The 23,891-nt window shown below is 39.9% G+C and overlaps 1 protein-coding gene across 6 annotated transcripts in view; it reads left to right on the top strand.

The window, feature by feature from the left end:
* LOC103057888 (calcium-activated chloride channel regulator 1-like) overlaps positions 1–23,597 on the top strand; it is a 40,535-nt gene extending 16,938 nt beyond the window's left edge. For all 6 annotated transcript variants that reach the window (XM_088153350.1, XM_025164044.2, XM_088153347.1 and 3 more), the window contains 13 exons: positions 2,115–2,255; positions 3,237–3,387; positions 4,112–4,220; positions 7,644–7,812; positions 7,910–8,131; positions 9,818–10,042; positions 11,517–11,694; positions 12,548–12,654; positions 15,345–15,575; positions 17,032–17,299; positions 19,553–19,714; positions 22,038–22,277; positions 22,728–23,597. In XM_088153350.1, the coding sequence (XP_088009476.1) occupies positions 2,118–2,255; positions 3,237–3,387; positions 4,112–4,220; positions 7,644–7,812; positions 7,910–8,131; positions 9,818–10,042; positions 11,517–11,694; positions 12,548–12,654; positions 15,345–15,575; positions 17,032–17,299; positions 19,553–19,714; positions 22,038–22,277; positions 22,728–23,116 (2,589 nt within the window). In that variant the 5' untranslated portion in view covers positions 2,115–2,117 and the 3' untranslated portion in view covers positions 23,117–23,597. The remainder of the gene's footprint in view (positions 1–2,114; positions 2,256–3,236; positions 3,388–4,111; positions 4,221–7,643; positions 7,813–7,909; positions 8,132–9,817; positions 10,043–11,516; positions 11,695–12,547; positions 12,655–15,344; positions 15,576–17,031; positions 17,300–19,552; positions 19,715–22,037; positions 22,278–22,727) is intronic.
* The last annotated feature ends 294 nt before the right edge of the window (positions 23,598–23,891 follow it).

Genomic DNA, 23,891 nt, shown 5'->3' with positions numbered 1-23,891 from the left:
TAGCTTAGACTGTATCTTCATCAGAGGAAATATCAACTCTCTGTGTATTGTTAGAATATCTTGACTATACAAGGGGTAAATCCTTCTCCCTACCTTCAGATCCACACTTACTACTCTTTTATGCACACTGTATATATCTGTCTGTGACTCATCCAGCTGGCAGAAGACCTCACTGGCTAAATTCCTCTGTGCCAATATTCTCTTAAAGGTTCAACAGGAGAGCCAGTGTAGGAAAAAAAGGAAGACCTATTGACTTGGTTTTCTGTACTGATTCAAAGTGGTTTATAAAACAAAGAGATATAATAAAACAGATAACAACAACAACAACAACTTTAAACAACTTACATCTTGCAACAATACCTTTAACACCATCAAACAACAACATCTGCCTATCCCAGGTCCTTGGGAAGGACTCAATAGGTGGATAAAAATGCCAAATCCAGTCTAAACATCTGGTTGTCTGTGTGACCAACCATAATTTAAAATTTAAAGCCCATACACTATTAAGTCCCAATTGCTTGGTAGAACAGCCACGTCTTAATCAATTGGCAGAAAGCAAGGACAATTGGAACAATCCATATTTCAGGAGACAAAGTCTTCCACAGCATCCGAGCAGTTATCAGGACCCCATTCCTTTCACATGTGGGGAATACATGGGCTAGGTTAGGTCTTGAGGACAGAGAGACAGTCTCATAGGTACCTTGGAACCAAGCCATAGCGAGTTTTAAAGGGGACAACTAGCACCTTGAATTGAACCCACTAACATTGTGCCCAGTGTAATGACTATTAGATAACTAAATCTGCTTCCAGTTAGCAGATGGACTGCTGCACTTTGAACCAATTGAGGCTTCTGGGCTGTTTTCAAAGCCACCTTCCAAACGGCACATTGCAGTAGTCTAACTATGACAAGGGTATGTGTCATGCTACTTGGGGATTCCCAACCAGATAAGCCTGGAGCTGAGTTGGGGCGTTGGTTTCCATCTGCTGTTCTGGCAGGAACCATGAGTTCAGGAGGACCCCAAAATGTGGACCTGCTCCTTACAGGGCAGTGCAAACTCTTCAAGATGGAAAACTTGGAGTTGGGAGAAAACCCGATCTAACACCAACCCAGAGCAATTGTGTTTCACAGAGATCGAAGCTGAGCTTGTTTACATTTGCTGATAAGAAGAGAAGCAGCTGTGAAAACAAAGGAATTAGCAGGAGGTACAAACAGCTGCAGATGTCTCTTTCAGAAATAGTGGTGGCCTCTGAAGATTAGCGGGAAGCCTATTCACTGCTCAGGAGCATTGGCATCTAAGGGGAGTGTGGAAAGGGGAGGGGCTAGTGACAGCACATGTATGATGACATCAACATGCCAATTCCATGACTTATGTATTTCAGATGTTGTGACACAACTATGTGATTGCAGTGTTTGCATGTTGTCATTCTGATGTCATCCCAGTTTGTTACAGATGCTGCTGCTGGGAGAAACTATTTGCTTGGTGAATTTGACCTTTTCTGTAATGCTAAGACTTCTTTCTCTGCTTTCTCTCTCTCTCTAGTAACTTCTTCCTACTCCGCTTATCCCCTCTGTACCTTATCTTTCCCTTTCTTCTTCTTGAAGTTTTTGCTGAAAGGAATGAGGGGAATGTGTATGTTTTTGTATGTGTGTGTTTGGGGGTGTGAAAAAGAAAAGTTGGCAGATCATTTGAAGCAGATGGAGGATCAGTTAATTTTATAATTTATTTTACAGGTAATTAAGTTAAACCTTTTGTTTTTAGTTCAATTATTTTTGTCTTGCCCCTGATCTTTATTAGAGTCTCTCTCTCTCTCTCTCTCTCTCTCTCACACACACACACACACACACACACATACACACACACAATTACTGGGGAGAGGGAAATCCAGTTGGACTCTGCTGGACAGGCTAGATTGACATGGTAGGGAAGATGATCAGTGCATAGGATTTTTGCTGCATTCATACTTTGCTTTTGTAGCTACTTTTCGTTTGGGAGTAGAATTGACCGTGGGGGAGTGCCCAGATTAAAACCCCATTTTAATGCAAGCAGTAGCTAATGAACAATGCTCCAGAATAAAGGGAGTATGCTTTGTGTTTTATGCTCTTTTTTGGTCAGGACATGGTGAAAGAGGCATCCAGTTATCTCTTCAATGCCACAAAACAGAGATTTTACTTCAAGTCTGTAAAAATTGTAATTCCTTTGACGTGGAGCTCAAAACAAGAATATAAAAGAAGAACCCTTGAATCCTATGAACAGGTACGTGTAGAATATGCTTTGAAAGTCAGATGTATTTGTATAACTAGGAAGAATGCACAATATTACAGGGTGGGACTTTGGCAGTATCCACCTGGGATATTCACAAGTTCTTCCATGTACCTGCTCCCTCCCAGCTTAACAATGTTGTTGCCTATCATAGCAAATTTCTTGAACTGCCCTTTTTCTGCAGCTGCTAGCAACCATTTGATCATCCAGCTTCTGTCCTGATCAAGAATCACAATTGTTGAACCCTGCAATGTAGGCTATCTTGAAGTCTTCTCAAAACTCTCTGGTTTGAGGAAAGGGAAGCTGCCAGCTTCACTGACTTACATCCCCAAGCAAGCTGGTGGGAAGATGGGTGATCCTGCTGGCTCACCTCACTGAGATGTGTCAGCCAAGAACTTTGGTTGGCCTGTGCCAAAGGGAGCAAGCAGGTATTGTCATCTGCTTACCTCCCCAAGTGCTTTGGCTGAAAATAGAACAAAGGTGGAGCTGGCCAGGAGCCTTCCTCTGGTGCTATAGCTGCCCAGCCTGAGAAGGCCTTTAGCATGTGCTCTGGAGGGGAGCCTCTGGTGTGCATAGTGGCACCGTATACCACTTGTGCTGCAGATGCCGATTCTCAGACCACCTTCTGTGTACTTAGGAATGGCCACAGCTGGAGAGTTACATTCTTCACCAGGCCCAACACCAATCTTCCTTTGCACACATCCATAAAGTCATTCAAGAAACTACTATGTGAGTGGAGGGCAGCAGTTTAGAGCCTCAAGCAGAGCGAAAGGATGCATCTTCTGGCATCATTCAGTTCTACAGTCTCTGTAGGACCAAAGCATTAAAATGTGTAATATGAAGATTAAATGAATGTATACTGGAAATTTGTAATACCAAAGAAGAACAGAACCAGAGAGGTTTAGCCTTTAAAAAAGAAGGCACCTTTTTTTTCCCTTAGCGCTCTCTAAACTGCATCACTCCTGTTTTATTTAGGCTGATATCATCATAGCCAATCCTTACTTAAAATATGGAGATGAACCCTACACCCTGCAGTTTGAAGGTTGTGGGTCACCAGGACGATACATTCATTTCACTCAGAACTTCTTGACAAATGACAATTTGCTTTCTATTTATGGACCTCGAGGTAAGAACTGTTAATTCTAATTGATGTTTCAGTTCTCATTAATGGATGTTTTGATATGCAGGGATTGAAATCATACAAAGAGAAGGATCCTGACAAATAAGTATCTTTATTTCACTTGGCTATTAATTGGAAGGAATTAGCAGAGTTTCCATGTCTTAGATCATAAAAGCAACTTTGTCAACTCTACCTGGCCCTGGATCTGTTTGTAGGATGGGCAACTATGAAATCAGACAGGGCTTCTGCATCTTCAACAGTAGCACAGAAAAAGAAGTTTCAGCAGGTGCAGCAAACCATAGACACACTTTGTGAATTTACCTCTTTGGTAATATTAGTAAAGGTACAAAGATGCTCTCCTCTTTGGCATCTGTCACACCACCCATTTAGCTTCAACCAGGTTGCTGTATCACATGCCTTCAAACTGTGTCCTAGGATTACAGTACTCTGCTATTTTTGTACTGTGTCTTAATATACAGTGGTTAACAATCAGTTAAAAGAAAGGTACCTGAAAATATATTTAGTCTTAACCAGTAGAAGAATGGCTTCACTTTCCAAAATTGCTTCCTCATCTTGAAAATGTGTTCCTCCCTTTTACATCACTGTGAGTGTAGTCTAAAAACATCAGCTGTTCTCATTAGATTTTGTGTTTCAGTACCGTTGTTTAAAAAAGTATAGTCAGCATCTTACATTATAATTTGTATTAAGCTTTGTTTCTAATTTTTCACAGGCAGAGTCCTTGTCCATGAATGGGCTCATCTCAGATGGGGTGTCTTTGATGAATATAACTACGATGCACCTTTCTATGATGCTGGACAAGGCAAATTTGAAGCAACAAGGTATATACCTCATCTTAGCATTGTGATATAGTGGCTAGTATGTTGAATGATCAGTGAAACCTGGGTTCAAATCCCCAAATATCTGTTAGCCTGAAAAAAAATGCAGTCAGTCTGCAGGTAATTAAACTAACTTACATTCTTAGTTACATCTGAAGACACTACAGGGACCAGTCAGTAAAAATAAAAGCAACTGATACCAACATCATCTATAAATGCATGTAGAGTTCAACTTCTATGTAATCCTGATGTTACCATTTTGCAGTATTTTCAACTGTATAAGTGAGAGTTGAATAATACAAGGGAATCAGATTTGTGGGCCTGACCTGATCAGGGTAACTGTAAAGTTAGCCTAATTCAGCCTGATGCCTGGATCCAATGCGATTTGGAAGAGTGGGAGAACCTTCTCCCATAGTCTATCTTGGGAAAGCGCAAATGGCAATACATTTTGTTCTTCCTCAGTATATGTGAGATTTCCAGGCCAACTGAAGTGTTATGATGGGATGAAGCAGGCCAGATGTCATAAAAGGAATTTGCAAGCTATGCTTCTATAAAAAATGGATTAAAAAATTCATATAACTTTAGTTTTAGAATATGATGAGATTAAAAGCAATAATAACTTCTGTTATGGAAAAATATGTTGCCAAATTTCATTCAGATATGTTAAGAGGGTTTTGTACAATGTAAATCAGTGTTCATAAGGAATTATGCCTGGTTCTGAATGCCATAGAGTTGATTGTGGGGGTTGGAAGAAGAAGTATGAGGAAGTAATTCACAGATCTTCTTCTCAACATACATTAGTCAGCAGGACAGGTCAGGTAGCTAATGCAACTCATAAACCATTGCCACAAAACAATTCAGAACAATAGACTGTGCAACAGTGAAATGATGCGGATGGTAAAAGTAAGGATCACTCTACTCCTGAAATCTCTTTCTAACTCTTGGTTGCTGTAAGTGAGGCAACAGTTATAGCCTGCAAGAGTCATTTCATTCAATGTTGATCTAATACTTTCCCTTACCACGTCTCTATGCCATTAAAAAAAAGATTTTTAAAAACCCTTTTGTACATCTATATTTGGGTAGTTTTGCATTATGGTGGACTGAAGATCTACCCCCATGTTGCCTCATGAGCTAGTCCTTGCAAAGTCACCTCTGTTATTCCGTTACACTTGTTAAAGAGCTTTGCAAGCTGAGGAATGAGTTGAGGTTGAGTGGTTTACCTAAGGTCATCTAGTTGCTGACAGTAGAAACAAGTTTCAAACAGGGAACTTTCTGAGTTCCCAGCATTATGTTATATAGGAAATCCATGGCTTCTTTTTGCAGGAAAGGAAGCTTCATTTTACTTTTATTTGTTATTTATAGTTCTATGACCTGAGGTTGCAGCACTGCTGGAAGTGAAACCGTTGTGTTACAAGGAACAGTGCTGGAAACTCAGATCATAGAATTATAAATAAAATTAAGATAAAAATAAAGTTTCATTTCTTGAATAGCAGTGAGGCACTCTATGTCTTTGTGCAATAAAGAAAAATCTCCTTTGAGCTGAATTTGTCTCCTATTGACTTCATGTTTCTTTGGCAACGGTCCAGAAATGCCTTGCCACTGCCTTATTTTGGGATGTTTTAAATTTCTCATTCTAGTCTACACCTCCGGGATTTCCTGTTAGGCCTGAATCATTGCGTGTAATGTTGGCCTTAGCTGCACAAAGAGACATGATTGTTCATCATTTTGATGTGGATACAGCTTATTTGAATGCTGAGCTTCCTGAAACTGTGTACATAAAACAAGCACCAGGTTACACATGTGGTGATCCCCAGAAAGTCTACAGGTTGCGTAAAGGATTGTATGGATTGAAACAAGTTGGGAGATGTTGGCATCAATGTTTAGATAAAGCTTTGTTGGAAATTAGTTTCAGGAAATCATTAGCTGATCCATGTGTGTACACCAGAGGAACTGGGGAAGATTATACAGTACTTCTTATGTTGATGATTTCTGTCTTGCTACTGGTTCTTTAAACTTGGTAAAAGAATTTGCCAAGCAAATAGAGCAATATTTTAAACTGAAGGATCTAGGTATGTTAAATACTCTCTTGGTATTGAAGTGCATAGAGCTGAAAATGGAGATATCTATCTAAGTCAAAAGAAAAAGATAGAACAGTTGTTAACACAAACGGGAATGTCAGAAGCTAAACCTGTAAAAACCCCAATGGTTTGTGATTTTGTGAAAAATGAAACATGTGAAGAGTGTGAAAAACCTGAAGTGTACCATTCTGTGATAGGTTCTGTCCTTCACCTAGCACAGTGGACACGTCCTGATTTATCCTATGCTGTTTGTTCTTGAGTCGTAAAATAGCTAAACCAACAGAGCATGATTAGCAAGGATTAAAAAGATTAATGAGATATTTAAAAGGTACAATAAACCTTTGTCTTAAAATGTCAACTATTGGGCCTGAAAAGCCTGTAATTTTTGTTGACAGCTCATTTGCAGAAGAAGGTGACAGTCCATAACTGGGTTTGTTTGTAAATTTGGTGAATCTACAATTGCATGGAAAGCAAAGAAACAAACCTCAATAGCTTTGTCAACAGCAGAAGCTGAATTCGCAGCTTTGTCAGAAACAGTCTGTGAGTTAAGATGGTTTCATCAATTATTCACTGACTTAGACATACATGTGTCATTGCCTTATACAGCGTATGAAGATTCTCAAGCCTGTATAGGGTTAGCTAAAACAGAAAACCTAAGAGCTCGTACAAAGTATGTAGATGTAAAGTACAAAAATGTAAGACAAGCTATGTTAGAAGATTTCATTGATCTTGTGTATTGGCGTATGTATGCTAGTTATTAAAGCGGTGGCAATAAAACGGGGGGGTTATGTGCCCAGCCTCTCAGTAGAGTTTTAGCCACCATGTAGTCAGTTTTTATGGGTTATGTAGTAGTAACTAATAACCAAGTAGTGTACCTCTTCTCTGAGAGTTTGTTTAGCTAGAGACTTTGTTATATCTGTGTGGTTGTTAAGTCTTGGATGTTAAATACATGAGAAGAAGTGTTTTTTTCTATATTTTGCATGAAACTTGTATTTTATGGAATTTTGCATTTTTATCAATAAACAACCAGATGTTTTATATTTTCTGGCTGGATTTCTTTGGAGAACAAGATATGGACATTGCATTTTGTAAATCTCTCATACTGATGTGTATTTTTGCCAATTTCCTGGGAGTATTGCTGCACGCTGCGGAACATTTCCAGCACTGCTTAGCTCTTATGATATCAGCTCAAATTGGCTAGGCGCTAGCACCTGCTGGGATGTGCATTTAGATGAAAGTGCATTAACAGGAACAGCAACCGCTAGTAAATCATAGGAAATGATTTATGTTACTATTTCCTGAACTATTTTAACCTGCTAACTATATCAATTTCTGCTCTATTCTCTAGATGTTCGGCTGATGTCACTGGTAAATATATATTTCCAACTGGCCAAGGAGAATACAGAAAATGTAAATATGTAAAGGGAACAAAGCTATATGAATCTGGATGTCTATTTGTGCCAGAAAAAATACAAAGTACTCCGGTATCTATCATGTATTCGCAAAGTCTACCTTCTGTAAGTATGGCTAATGACAATGAATTGGAATTCAGTTTAATCTAATATTTGTCCTTCTAACCACCTTCTTCTTTTTTCTTCCTCCATTTTTTTTTAGGTTACTCAGTTCTGTGACCAAAGCAATCATAACACCAGGGCAACAAATATGCAGAACAAATTATGTGACTACAGGAGCACATGGGAAGTCATTATGAACTCCAAAGACTTCTTCTATTCATCTCCAATAAACACTCCTCCACCTGACCCCATTATTTCTCTGGTTCAAGCACAGGACAGAGTTTTGTGCTTAGTGCTTGATGTTTCTGGAAGCATGAGTGATGTAAGTCTGCTATCAGAAGGGTTCTTTTTAATTGTTAAAAAGAGAACTTAAACATTTCGAAATGTTGGAAAATTTTGAAGTTCTGAGTTGACCATTGTGTAAGAAATGATATTGTGTTAATATTTTAATAAAATGTGCAATTATGTTAGTATGGGCATTCATGAAATTATTGAAAGACAGTCATCTAGAGGGAAAAGCTGGTGATATTTTTCCCTGTTGCTATCAGAGATCATCCTCTTCTACTGAGTAGCTAATAGTTCCTAATTGGTTGAATAAAGAGCATGTTTTCAGCCCAGCTTTTATGAAGGAAATAATAGTTGTCTAGTTGGCTGGGATTAAAATCTCAGGCAGGCAAGAAAGTTTTGTAGAGTATAGTAAATTGGCTTAAAAACATGGCTTCTCTGACTATTTTGACTAAATATTATAAAGTGAGGATAAAGATTAAGCATATTTCATTTCTAGGAGCAAATGGTTTTATTTTATACTTTGTTACCATTAAAATATAGAGATAACAAATGGTTAATATCCAGTGTAATATGTTCTTCCAAATTAAGTGGTAGGAAATGATTGATGAAGGAGAAATACCATGTAGGAAATCAATTGAGAATCAGAAAAGTGAGAGAAGGAATTGAAATAATAGGTGAATCAGGCTTAAGGAAAAAAACCCACCACCACCACCACCACCACTGAGGGATAATAGAACTGCACACTATTACACATAGTATATATTACAGGCTGTGACTGAGTTGGCAGAAAAGTGCAAGATTAATTTCACGTTTGGATTAATCACCCATTTTATTTTCTGAAATCAGTGCATTCTAGTGTCACGTATTAGCTGCAATCTTTGGAATAGCTGCATGAAGTAAAGCAAGAGCTCAGGAACAATAAGTTAACAGTCAAGCTGTTATTTTAAATGGAGTCAGAAGTATTTTGGTATCTAGATGTGTTAGACTACAAGACACCACATTTTTAATCTGGTTGGGGATGGCAGGAATGATAAATCAATGCATCTGTGGGACACAGACTGTAAGGAGACCGCCCAGTGCATTAGTGTTGAAAATAATAACAATGAAATGGAAACTGAGGATTTGCATTCATTTTTGTACTATAGATAGTCCTTGCTTAATGACCACAATAGGGATTGGAAAAATTCATTGTTAAATGGGGTGGTTGTTAAGTGGGTCATGCCCAATTTTACAACTTTTTCTGCAGTGGTCATTAAGCAAATCACTGCAGCTGTTAAGCGAATCACTGCAGTTGTTAAGCAAATCATGTGGGCTTCCCATTGGTTTTGCTTGCCAGAAGCTGGCTGGGAAGGTTGCAAATGGCGATCACGTGACCCTGGGACACTGCAACCATTGTAAGCATGAGCTGGTTGCCAAGATCCGGGATCGCGATCACGTGACCGTGGGGGTGCTGTGATGGTTGTAAGTGTGAGAAACGGTTGTAAGTCCCTTTGTTCAGCACCATTGTAACTTCGAATGGTCACTATACAAATGGTCGTTAAGTGAGAACTACCGGTATAGATATATAATATGTATGGGTACATCATAAATTATTCATGACTGTGCTACTACTAACCTCAAACTAAGTCTGCCATAGCTTATGGCACGGCCAATATGGTAGAGTTCCATGAGTTCTGAAAATTAACAGCTGTGCTCTTCTTCTGCATGTCAATCCCTACAGCATAATCGTATTGGTCGCCTGAAGCAAGCTGCTGAATTGTTCCTCCTGCAGATCATTGAAACTGGTTCTTGGGTTGGAATTGTAACATTTCAGACCTCTGCCCACATTGAGATTGGCTTGCAACAGATTGTCAGTGACAACACACGCCAAGCTCTTGTGAATTATTTGCCTACTGCAGCCGGTGGAGGAACCAACATTTGTGCTGGAGTGCTTAAAGGATTCCAGGTGACAGAGAGCATTTCCCAGTTCCTGTTATTTCTGTATATCTGGCTAGGCGTTTTATTTGGCTCTGTAAAATATGTTCTATCGTTGGAATATCAGACAACCAATTGGAAGGTTCGTTTACATATACGTGTGTGTGTGTGTACTCCAGTACGTACACATTCAGAATTAGTTAAGAGCTAGTCATCTCACTGGTATCCCTCTGATTCAGTCACTAAATATTTAAGCTGTACCGCTGTGTGAAGGAAAATGTAGCTTGTTCACGTAAGAGAACGCCTCTTGTTGAAAGCGGCAGAAAGGGGACTTCAGGCTCACAAGTGTAGATGGTGGTTGCGTAATGTTGTCCAGGCTTTTAAACAACAAATACACATCCTCTATCATCATCCAGCCACGCCTTGGCTAGTCTGCTTGTGCGCTGCCTCCCTTTCAGCCCAGTTGCTACCCTGCGTAGACAAGCAGCTGAACTGCTACCTAAGACTCCACCAAGAGGGCACAGTGTCTTTCATATAGTATATACAGGTAATCCTCACTTGACAACCACAATAGGGATTGGAAAATTGGTTGTTAAGCGGGCGGTTGTTAAGTGAATTGGATCCAATTTTATGATATTTTCTGCGGTGGTCATTAAGCAAATCACATGGTTCCCCATTGATTTTACTTGCCGGAAGCTGGCTGGGAAGGTTGTAAATGTTGATCAAGTGACCCCAAGATGCTGCAACTGTCATAAGCACAAGATGGTTGCCAAGTGCCCAGATCATGATGACATGACCGCAGGGGTGCTGGGACAGTCATAACTTCGAGCACTGGTTGTAACTCACTATTTTGAGCACTGTTGTAACTTCAAACGGTCACTAAACAAATGGTTGTTAAGCAAGGACTATCTGTAACTGTGAAAACAGAAACCAATTATATAACAGTATAGTGTATCTCTGCAAACTACACAAACTGGGAATACAGTTTTAGAATGCAACCCCACCCCCACCCCCTCTCCCAGCAAAAACTTCACATTTGGAGACAGCTTTAGAATAGTCTGAGGGAACTTGCATGCCCTCTTTTTCTCCTAGTTTTAAGGCAAGTGGAGGTGTAGAGGGAAGCAAGTTGTTGGGAAAGAGAGCTGGTGGCATCACTCTCTTCCATATAGGCAATGTTATAACAGCTGTCTTGTTCCTCTTGTTCTCTTCTGACTATAAGGCCACAAAATACAATCAAGATTTACCCAACCATGCAGTTCTCCTCAGGGAGTCAACACTGCAGCATGGAGTTGCAGAAGAGAAGCAATTATAATTAATAATAGACTGTCCATTCTGAAATCTATTCTAGACGGATTGCAACTTTTGTTATGTATAGAATATTGAGTTTTTGTGCAAATAAAAATGATGAAAAGAGCTTTTTAGAACTTTCTCCTACTTCTTAACAGCAGAGAGCATCCTGTGACTTCTAGATTACATTCAGTTGCTCATAATGTTTTTCAATATAGGTGTTCACACAAAAATATCCAAGTACTGAGGGCTGTGAGATTGTACTCCTGACAGATGGGGAAGATACAACTATGAGCTCTTGCTTTGGTGTGGTTAAAAGTAGTGGATCAAAAATTCACACCATTGCCTTGGGGCCAAGTGCTGCACAAGAGCTAGAAATGCTGGCAACAATGACAGGTAAATAAATATGCATACAATGACAGATACGTATGGCAGATAGTGACATATAAGATTTCATCTGTACTACTGAATTATTCAGTAACGATTTGTGCTTCAAAAAGAAAAGGTTTATTGAAATCACAGCCACCTTCACATAAGCCAGTTTCACAGTAGTAAATTCTGGGGAAAAGGGAAAAGCTGAGCTTCAAAGGAGTGTTTCTCTTCAATGAAGCTTTGGATGACGCCTCCTTTCAAAGCTGCTTCAGGAAGCAAGTGTGATTCCTTTGTTTCTAAGACTGAAAGGAAGCATCCATGCTGCTTTGTTTGGATCTGCTTCAGAGCCCTCAGCCTGCCTTCTTCCTCAGAGCTTTCACTATGGGGGACAGGTTGGAAAAGCCTTTTTCAGGAAGTGCTGTAGGAGGGGGAACGTCGGCCCAAGCACCTCTCAGACTGAGCAGCTTCAGCACACATGCCAGAGAGACCAGTGTGAAGGAACCCATGATGCACTTTAAGGGATCCAGCTGGTGATTCCAGTGAGGGCCATGGGGAAGTCCTGGTAAATTGTATCAGTTTCATCTATTTGTGAAGGTCCTCAGTTTTACATAGCAGAGACAAGAAGGGAGAAAGGACTTCCACTTCAGAAGGTGGCACAAGAATAGATATAGGGTTGTGAAACACTTGCCCTGAAGGTGGCACAAGAATAGATATAGGGTTGTGAAACACTTGCACACTGATTCCTGCTCTGTTCCTCACAAATCACTACTGTAGCAACTACTTTTTCATATCTTATTGACACTACTACAAGGCACAATACAGAGCAGCATAACGCTTACTGCACTGAAAATTAATGGAACTTCTTCTCATATTTTAGGAGGTTTAAACTTTGCTGCAACTGATAGTTTGGATTCAAATAGCCTCATAGATGCTTTCACTGGAATTTCATCAGGAAGTGGAAATATCTCTCAACAGTCGATTCAGGTATTTGGGAGCTGGTAGAGTCTATCCTGTGAATGGAGCACTTACTAGATAAGAAAATAATTCTTAATTAATTCAAGTTCAGCCTTAGATTGGTGTTCTGTATTAATAACGTTATTAAACAAAATGCCAGCAAAAAAACCCCAGTCTCTTTTCTGTATAATGCTGATGTTTTGTTCTTTAGAAGGAAATAGTATTATTTTGATATTTTTTTAAAGTAAATATTTAGACTCTCTTCATAAGAAACAGGCAATTCGGATAACAGAATTTCTTGGGAACATCTCTTCGTGAATTGCTAGCAGCAACTTACTTTTCAGATGCTTAGAGTGTCTTATGATATTGATGGGAAATTTGTGGGGCTCTTAACTGGCATTCAGACCAGATGGTAGTAAATAAGTAAGTAGGTAGGTAGGTAGGTAGGTAGGAGGGAGATAGATAGATAGATAGATAGATAGATAGATAGATAGATAGATAGATAGATAGCAATTCATCACAAAACTGATGACGAGCAACCAGTGCAAATAAATAAACATATATGCATACATACAGCATATACCCATCATTTTTTTTCTCTTTTCCTTTCTCTGTATTTTTCCTTCTTTACTATGTTACTTCTTTTCTATGTATATATTGTTCTATGTTATACTTTTACACATATATTGTTATATGTTTGTATCTATTATGCAATGTCTTACACGTATTCATTTGTTATTTTTAATTAATAAAGTTTAAAAATATTATTAAAAAAATACAGCAGATACCCATCACATTACTCCCTTTCAGGAGAAGTGACATTATGCAAAGACTCTTTATGCATAGTGGGCCTCTTAGCTTTCCATTTTGCCAAAGTTTAAATCCTGTCCAAAATGCCTGGGAAAATCCTATTTGGAGGCAAATTCCATCTAAGGTTAGGATTAAGCTTCCTTGAATTCAGGGCCCAAAACCACCTTCATGGTTAAATTAAGAGAGACCCTTTATGGATAGTGGAACTCTTATATTTCCTTTCTGCCCAGGTTTATCCTGGGCAAAATGCATGGGAAAACTCTACCTAGGATTAGGATTCCTTGAAATCAACGACAGAACCAACAATACAGCACAGAAGAGTAAGAAGAAACACAGAAGAGTGAGAAAAAATCATAAGCAAGGCAATGAAAGCAGGAGATAAGGAGAGGAAATATGTGCAGCTTTGCATACAGCAATAGCATTTAATGTATCTCTTCATACTTTTTTAACCTTGTGAACAAACCATCCTTCCACCATGTCCATACACCTCTTCATACACTGCCTTTGGCTTTTTATTTTTCTGAGGATCTCATGATCTCCATCCAATCATGACTTTCTTAGTCTTCCCCTTCTTTTCAACCCATATGGTCTTTCTTCTTGTATTTTTTTGTGGCTTGATCTTCATTGATTGTTAATGACCAAACCAGCTCAACATACTTACTTCATACTGGTTGCTAATGTTTGAATTTAATTCACATTCATTTACCACCAATACATTCTTGACCCTGTTGTTCCTTGTTTACCACCTATATTTCAACATTTACATGAAACCGCTGAGTGAGGTCATCTGCCAGTTTGGGGATTGATATCATCAGTATGCTGATGATATCCAATTATATCTTTCATTCCAAATGATTTTGTCACTTTCATTTTTATTATTTTATTTCAGTCACTTTGCTAGAGGTTCCTTATTTCTTTTTTCTTTTGGTACCTTTGAGTCATTGTTGACTTCTGGTGACTGCCTGGACTAGTCCTCTTGGCAATATTTTCAGAAGTATTTTGCCATTGCCTTCTGCCTGTGTTACTGCATTTACCTAATCCAGTGTTCCTCAACTGTCCTTATTTTTTTCCCCCATTTCCTCCAATTTTCTCCTTTCGAGATATCTCAATTGATCACTTTGCAATTTGCCATAGAACTTCCAGTATAGCATCTGTAGTATGCATATATTCTTGTATAATGCTGATGTTTGCCATCACTGACCAGACTTCCTTGCAGCTTTGGTGTTGACCACAGGATATCAATCATTTAAATAAATAATTAATCAATCAATCAATTTTCAGGCTACTTATGAATATCTGACATTCTTCTCTAGTAATTAGTAGAATGTCTTCTGACCCAGCGGATTCATGATCTGGTACCCAAACCCGCATAAATCTGTGAAACACATTCTTACAGTTTTCATGGCTGCAATATAGAAGTTCATCCCCACCGCCTTTTTCTGAGCATGATTTTTGAGATCCTCCATCTAGTAGCCACCTTTATCCCAGAAGAGTCCCTCATTTAGTGATTTAATATTCTATTTAGTTATTATACTCATAAACCACCTTTCCTCTGGGATTTCAAGATGATGTCTTCACAATGATATCACTATGAGATATGCTGAGCTAAGGGAAAGCGATGTGCTGAAAAGGCACCTAGTGAACTAACTAGTCAAGGTGGGATTTGAACCTGGGTCCTGTTGACCCTGGTCAAGGCAAAATAATGCATTATATGTATGGGACAAGAGCGCTCTGCTTATAGCAGCACCAGCATTTATACTACACTATCATTTACTTTGTATTCCTAACAATGTTTAGTAAAGCTTTCACTTAGGTAATATTCTTACTTTCAAGTCTCTGAACAATATTATATGAAATGCATAATATTTTCTGCTATACCATAATCCTTAACTTTTTTTTTTTAATAACAGCTTGAAAGCAAAAGTAACCACATTGATGGCTACCAATCTCTTGAGGGTACTGTGTCCATTGATTATACTGTGGGGAGTGACACTTTCTTCGTAGTTACATGGACTGAAAACTATTCGCCACCAGTAATTCTCCTGACAGATCCAAAAGGAAAAACCTATTCTCTCCAGGACTTTGTATCTGATAGAACAAATCTCAAAACAGCTCGCCTTAAGATTAATGGAATTGCAGAGGTAAATAAACATGCTTTCAGTTAGGTATATTGATGTTTTAATTAGAGCTATAATATAGGTATGCCACAACAATTTTCTTATGGAACTCAACTTTAAAGTCTAGTATCATTGCAGAAAATTAGTACAATGAATAGAATCTGGTGCCAAGTTTGAAAGGACTCAGACTGGGTGTTCCTCTAGTAGTTCTCTTTTCCAGAAATGGAGATGATTGCAACAGCTGTTTTAGCTGGGGTTTCTGTTCTCAGCACCTCTTTTCCTTCCCATCACCACCTGTGGCCTTTTCCCCAAAAGGTTACATACCCAGTTACAAATGGGCTGTAAGGCTCAGCTTGGTGTTCAGGAGAGAAGCACCCAATAAAATGGCTGCAGCTACCACGATTATTGTTTATTATTCTACAACACTGTTTCTCAACCTTGGTGATTTTAAGATGTGTGACCTCAACTCCCAGAATTCCCTAGCCCACACTGACTGGGGAATTCTGGGAGTTGAAGACCACATGTCTTAAAGTCGCTGATGTTGAGAAACTCTGGTTTACAATGTGTCTGCCCTAAAAAAATGCTACTTTGTGATTTCCAGTAGACCCAATAAATCAATGAAAAATGAGAGAGTTTCTGCCCTTGGGCTTCCAAATGAATATCTTTTATTTATTAAGATTTAAAAGGCTGACCGACTCTAGGCTGACTCTGGATGGTTCGCATAGTTAAAGAAGAAGGGGGAAAAAAACAATAAAAAGAGAAAAGGACAGGTACACCTGGACAAAATCACCCCAGTACATTGCCAAAACAAGCAAAGAAAAAGAAACGCTATTCAGGGGTGGGACCAAAGCCAAGTTTTTAAAGACTTGTGGAACCTTTGTAGGGGGGAGCCATGCAAAACGCAGGAGGAATGCTGTTCTGGAGGAAAGGTGCCATGGCAGAGAAGGTGCACTTCTGAGGTCCCACTCGTATGACATTGTTTAACTGAGGGGGCCTGGAGTATCCCCATTCTCTCTGACCTCACTGGATGGGCAAAAACTACTAGAAACAGGGGGTCCCTCAGATAATCAGCCCTTATGCCATGAAGAGCTTTATGAGCACTTTGAACTGCAGTTCACAGAGCAATGATGACAGATGGGCATATCAAGGTATGCCCGTTACTGCCTACGCTGCTGCATTTTAGACCAGCTGTAGCTTCCGGGTGGTCTTCAAGGGCAGGTCCAGGTACACCACATTGCAATAGTTCTGTTCAGAGGTGAATAGGATGTGAGTGACTACTGTATCTGAAAGGCCTCTTGTTGTAGGAGTGGGCACAACTGGCACAAAAGATGGGCCTGTGTAGAAGGCCCTCCTGGCCTCACTTACATATAGCTGTCCACCTTTATGAAAGAAGCAGAGGAAGCAAAACTCAGTTATATCTATGAAGCCTTAAAAACTCAGTATTTAACATTCTTTTCTACTTCTAAACTTTGATTTACAGGTAGGAGATTGGACTTACAAACTTCATAATAAATACCCAACGCCTCAGGTTTTATCCATCACAGTAACCACTAGACCAGCATCTCCAACTGTATCACCAGTGATTGTGAAGCCCTATGTGACTAGTCAAACAAATTCCTTCCCTTATAAAATGATTATTTATGCAGAAGTCAGTCAAGGATTTTTGCCTGTTATTGGTGCAAATGTCACAGCCATAGTTGAATCAGACTCTGGAACTGAAGAACAAGAGCTTTGGGACAATGGATCTGGTAAGTTTACCTGGAAGAATTTAGGGTATTAATAGACAACCTGTGACCACTGGGTCATTGTTTCAGAGATATTTCCTTACCTAAACAGAGAAACAGAATGACCAAGGGCAAAAAAGCAGTAGGAGTGTGAGCGACTTACAATTTGCTGCCAGCTTCCCCCATTGACTTTCCTTGTTGACTTTCCTTTCCACATATAATATAGGCTTCCACCATTTGCTCTCCCCTCACAACCCTCAGGAGAGCCACGGTGAAGCCGTTGCCGCCCTCCTCCTCCTCCTCTTCCTCCTCTTCCTCCTCAGCTGACCTGTGGAACTGCCTGCCACTTTGCTGGGGGGAGGTGGAACAAAGGGAGCCACAGAAACCCCTGCTCCCCATTCTGGCATGTCCCCAAAGGCCCCCTCCCTTGAGGGAAGAAGAGAGTTCACCCATCAACCACCGTCACCTCCCAGACAGCCCTCCTTCGCCAGCAGGTATCCCAGTCACTCCCTCGTCCTTCTCTCAACACCACTGCTGTTAAGAGATTTCAAATTTCAGCCTCAGTTCCAAAGCAGCCAATCGCTGCTCACCCATTGGGCCTTGCCGCCAGCCAATTGGGCACAGTGGACAGAGGGAGGTGGGAAAGAGGTCGGGGATATGCCCATGACAATCATGTGACCTGGGCTGACCGTGTTGGCATGGCAGCACAGCAATGCTGAAGCAGCCACAAATTTCCCAAATTTCAATCCAGCTGGAGTAATGGGTCCCAAATTTTGGATGCATTTTGTAAGTTAGCCCATTTGAGGTAGCTGGGTTCAAAAATTGTTGCCCTATGATGCACTGTTTTGCCCAGTTGAAAGTTACAGACATGAGAGTTTTAGTAGTATATAGATGCCTTTTTGACTACAATTCTGTGCGTGGTATTTTAGGCTTATATGAACACATAAAATCTCTGTGCTGCGTTTGGCCATTGGCCCATCTAGCCCAATATTGTCTAAGCTGACTTACAGCTTTCCAAATCCTCTGCTAGGAGGCTCCTTAAAATCATCTAGCTGAGATCATTTTAAATAAAGGTACTATGGACAAATCCTTCTAGGTGCAAAACCAATGTTTTGCCAGCAAGCTGTGGTTTCTGTGGTTCCTTAAAGGTCCCTATAGCGCCATACATCCTTGCAGCAACTTTATTGGAACAAAGAATACTTTTGTGTAGTGTCACCAGGGAGGATGGGATTGTAATTTAACCAGTGAGAATGCTTCATGGTGCATGATATAGGGACTACCATGAATTTTGTATTGAGTGCTGAATGTTTTTAATTGCTTTGTGTCTTCTCTTGCTTATTGTTAGGAAGAAGGACAATATAGTGGTGGTGGTGGTGGTGGTGGTAGTGGTAATGGCATCAATAATATTTATAATTATTCATTGTTATTCAATATATGTAGCAAAATTATCTGAGTTGGGGTATGCTATGACAATCTATGTGATTATTTCTATTTCTGTAAGTATTTGTATTCCATTCCTTATTTCTTATTGTATTATTTTATTGTTTTGCATTTTTTGGATCGTATTGCATTGTTAATATTGATGTATACATACTGCAATTAGCCATTATGTTGATTTGTACCTCACCACTGGAGTGTGTGAGGAGAGAATAAGTAGTTGAAGTAAGAATTAAAAAATCATAGCACACAAAACAGAAATAAACAAGAGTAAGACTGAAGAATGAGATTCAGATAGGACCAGATAACAAGGAAGGCCAGAAACATGTACCCTAACAAAGATGGAAAGTGATTGGATTACTTATCTTAGTTATGTGTCTATATATTGTTACCTTTAGCAATAAAAAGAAGAATCATAGATCAGTACTGCAGACTGAATTTTGGTTTGCTCAGTCTCTGTCTATCAACTCTGCAGTGCAAACTCAGTCACTCTGCCCTGTTTAGGAGCACAATAGGGCAAATTAAAATTGTACCTTGATGGGCATATGCTCATAGTATTAGTATTCCAACCAACGTCAGTTCCCCATCACATTTCCAGAGGAGCCCTTAGTGGCAGGATTGCCTACTGAGAACCAGTTCAGCTCTCTACCTCATTTTTAGTTCAGTTTCCAGGACAGGTTGTCTTCTCGCTAGGCACATTAATTTATTCTGATAGATTCTATGATTATTTACAAACATTCACATATTGCCAGGAAAAAAAGTGCAGATAGCTATTTCCATGCTGTTTAGTGTATTTGCTGCAGTCGCTCACATGTTAATTGCTAATCTTTTCATATTAAGGTGCTGATATTATCAAGCACGATGGCATCTATTCAAGGTACTTCACCTCATTCAGAGTCAGCGGCAGATACAATATAAAAGTACGGGTCCAAGGGCAAGATGCTGTCCTAGGAGCCCGCCAACAGGGTTCGGCTTTGTATGTGCCAGGCTGGATAGAAAACGGTAAGAATTCATTGTGAAAGAGCATGAATTTCAAGGTAAATGCAAAAGAATAAAAATGGGTAGATTTCTTCTCTTGTTCTATCCCTCGCAATTACTGATGGGTTACTGTGGGAAGAATATGCAAAAATCCCATACTTCATGCACATGAACCTGCTTCTATAACCTTCTCTCCTATTATATCTCAATAGTTCTTTTCTCCTCGACATATCTTTTTTCCTGTAGTTGTGTGTGCGTGTGTATTGTTAGGTTTTCCAAATAACTTCAGTTTTGTTAATTGTACAGTCAGTAAAGGCGAGGGGGGAGAGGTGTACTTGCAGATTGTAAGATTGAACTTTATTGTAAGGTTACATTAACAGAATCTTGCAAGTCTGAAAGTACATCTCTCCCCCCTCGCCTTTACAGTCCAAGAAACTAGGGAGGGTCCCTTTTGAGATGTTTGCCACACCCACCTTCCTTCTGTCAGCCAAACTGCTTCTTATCTGACCGTTGCCTAATCTGTGGCTCTTCCACCGGTCCCCCAAGGTCATTCCCACATACCATCAAAATAAGTCTTTGGACGTTCTATTACTATTTATCCTGCACCTACATTTTTGTTAATTGGTAAGGGATCAGTCAGTAAGGAAGGACTCTTTTATTCCTTCATACCCTTCATTAACACCGTCACCAATCAGTAGTATGACACCTGCAACCTGACCTCTCAACAGCTTTTGATACCATCAGTCATGGTATTCTTCTGGGAGTTGTGCTGGTTCTCCTCCTTCTTCCAGAACCAGTTCCAGTTGGTGTTGATAGAAGTGCAGCCTGTGGCCCCTGCTTTGTGGGGTGCTGCAGGGTTTGGTTGACCCTCCCTTCCTGTTAAACATCAATATGAGGCCGCTGGGTGAGGTCATCCAACATTTTGGGGTGAAGTATCACCAGTATGTTGATGATACCCAGCTTTGTATCTCTAGCCCAGGCTACCAGAGTGATCCCATGGTTGACCTGTCCCAGTGCCTGGAGGGGGAGCAACAGGTGTCAGCTCAACTCAACAAGACTGAGTGGGTTTGGGTGTTTGGACATTCTTGTGCTTCCATCTTTGGTTCTAGGTGAGGTGGCACTGTGTCAGACAGATCCGGTGTGCAATCTGGGGGTCCTCCTGGACTCACAGCTCCTGCTCAAGGAGCAGGTGGCAATCATGGCTAGGAGGGCCCTTGCACACCTGTGGTTTATGCACCAGTTATGCCTGTTCCTGGACTGGGAGGCCCTGCTCACTCTCACTCATGCCCTTGTGACCTCTTATCTGGACTATTGCAATGCACTGTACATGGGGCTGCCCTTAAAGAGTATTCAGAGGGCTTCAACTGGTGCAGAATGTGGCAGCATGGGTAGTAAATGGTGCCTGTTTCTTGGCACATGTAACACCACTACTTCATAAGCTTCATTGGTTGCCAGTGTGCTTCCAGGTGCAATTGAAGGTGCTAGTTGTCAGCTTTAAAAGCCTTCATGGCTTGAGACCAGGTTACTTGAGGGACTGTCTCTCCCCTGTTGTTTTGACCCATCTGATCTGGTCTGGCAGGATGGGCATCCCATTGGCTAAGGAATGCTGGTTAGCAGGGCCCAGAAGGTGTGCCTTTTCTGTTGTAGTGCCTGCCCTATGGAAAATTCTCCCTCCGGAGTTTAGGATGGCCCCAACTTTGCTGGGGCCTTTCCTAAAGCCTTAAAGACCTGGTTCTGTGCCCAGGCCTGGGGTCCCAAGTGTACAAAGGTACCGATCTCCTGGCTGTATTAGCATTTGTTGACTGTGTTATTTCCTTGACTGCTATGCATTTTAATATTTCTATTTATAGTTGTAATAGTTTTTATTTTTATTTAATATTGTTTGCCACCCAGAATCACTTGAAATAGGCAGCTATACAGATTGATTAAATCTTAAATAAATAAATAAATAAATAAACTTAAGAATGCTAATGTCCTTGCATTCATGGCTGGAGATACCTAAGTTGTCATTCTGGTAACTGTGCACCATCTTCTGCTAGCAGTGGCAGGAAGCACTTGGTCCCGTTACCTGCTCTCTTTCCCCCTTCTGGATCCAATCTTGGCCCACTGGTTCTGCCAAGTCCTGGAGCTGCCGAACTAAAACTTCTATTCACAACCTTTTTTTTACAAGCTCCTAAATGAGTTTTATAATTGCTAAGATAATAATATTGGCAACCATTTTCAGCTTTCCCTTGACTTATGTTTGGCTTTTAGCTTATCTTTCCAGAGAGCTGAAATAGGCCGCCAGCTTTTGGAGATTTTATGGGTGGACTTGTCCTCTTTTTCTGATTTTAACTTCTTATAACAGGAGAAATAAAAATGAATGCACCGAGATTGACACCCAATGACAATGAAACCCAAGCAAACCTTGGAAATTTCAGCAGAACTGCAGCAGGAGGTTCTTTTGTAGTGACAGGAGTGCCTACTGGAAATCTCATAGATGTTTTCCCTCCATGTAAAATCATTGACCTTGAAGTAGAACTCAATGCTGAAGATGAATTCCTTTTGTCGTGGACAGCTCCTGGGGATGATTACGATAGAGGAAAAGGTAAGCGGGAAATTTTGTGTTACTTGCAAGGAGGCAAGATAGGGGAGGCTGAGTGGAAGAAATTATACATGTTAGTAATCTGACAGTTGTAGCCTGTGTTGCAGACCACCCAGAGGGAATGCTTTCTGTTTAAAAGGATGGCCCAGCTATCCTTACAAACTCTAAGCGACCCCTGTGGGATGTGTATCTTGGTAAGATACAGAAATAATAGAGTGACTGACAGGATTTAGGATACAAGAGAACTCCTGCCTTAGAACATGACCCCAAACCTTCCACATCCTGCACAAATTCCATGACAAATGTCCTTTCCGACTGATATGGAGAGTTTGTCGATAGAAAAATATTGATATTCACTGAAAGGTGTCTTTTTCACACTTAATCTTGATCCCCATCTAAGTGCCTGTATTGATAATGCATGTATATATATATATATATTTTATTATTTTGCAGCTGAAAGATATGAAATAAAAATGAGTGAAAATCCCTTGGAATTAAGAAACGCTACATTTCATAATGTCCTTCCTTTGAACACATTTGGACTGAAACCGGAAGTTGCTGGAACCAAACAGTCCTTTCAGTATAAGTCAGAAAACTATACAAAGGAAAACGGCACCATGATTTACTTTGCCATTCGTGCTATTGATAGTAGCAACAATACTGGAGAAGTATCTAATATAGCCAGAGCAGTTGTGCTTCTTTCTCCATTACCTACTATTACCACTGGTCCAACCAGCAATTACGTTACTGCTGATAACGAAACCAAGAACAGTGCTTTAAATAATATATTAATTATAATTATAGCATGTGCTTCTATCATTATTTCTGGTATTGTACTTTAAAAATTTTAAAAGGAAAACAAAAAATAAAGGCACCTTCCCCCCCCTCTCTCTCTCCCACCGCCCCACCTCCTTTTTTCCCCTCCAGCCAGTAATTGTTGCTTGAATATTTTTATACTTTACTTTGGACATTATTACTCATTTCTGTTTAGATCCTTGTTGCTATAAATATTAAAACAGTTTCTCTTTTTCTTCAGAAACAATATTCTAAGTGTCTTAGCTTGCTTTGCTGTGTGATATGTTGTGTATAAGAGAAAACTTCTTGCTTGATTTTGGTTAGGCTTTTGCTGTAAATGTATACAGTCACTTTTTCCATTGCTGTACACCCTTCAATTTTAGACTCCCAATCCTGTATTAATGACAAGATTTCTCTTCTCCAATGTTGTGCCAGATTGATTCTTGACACCGTCAGCATACATTTTTATAAATTATAACACCTTTCATTTATGTTGTCTGAGATCATACCTATTAAAAATATTTGTGGTTTTAATTTGGTGTATTTCTTTCCAGTACTTTTGAGTTTTTTATATATAACCACCACATATGATAAAATGTTCCTTCTTTGTTGTAGCATTTCCAACATTTATTGCTGTATGATTTATCCATCTTGGCAATAGGGGATGGAGTTATGTACCATCTTCCATGCAAGCCAGGAGTTTATAATGCAGGATCTTGGCTCGTGTAAAAACAACACAGAGACCATTGTATGCTTGAAGGAAGACATTTAAACTCAACAAGTGAAATTCTGGTAGGGACTGACATACTCCTACATTGGCAG

The sequence above is a fragment of the Python bivittatus genome, unplaced genomic scaffold, assembly GCF_059951505.1.
Source record: "Python bivittatus isolate LINGU-HERP-01145 unplaced genomic scaffold, Pbiv_v1 ctg000700_np1212, whole genome shotgun sequence".
NCBI lineage: Eukaryota > Metazoa > Chordata > Lepidosauria > Squamata > Pythonidae > Python > Python bivittatus.
The sequence above is the reverse complement of the archived record's forward strand: the minus strand, read 5'-3'. Positions and strand labels throughout refer to the sequence as shown.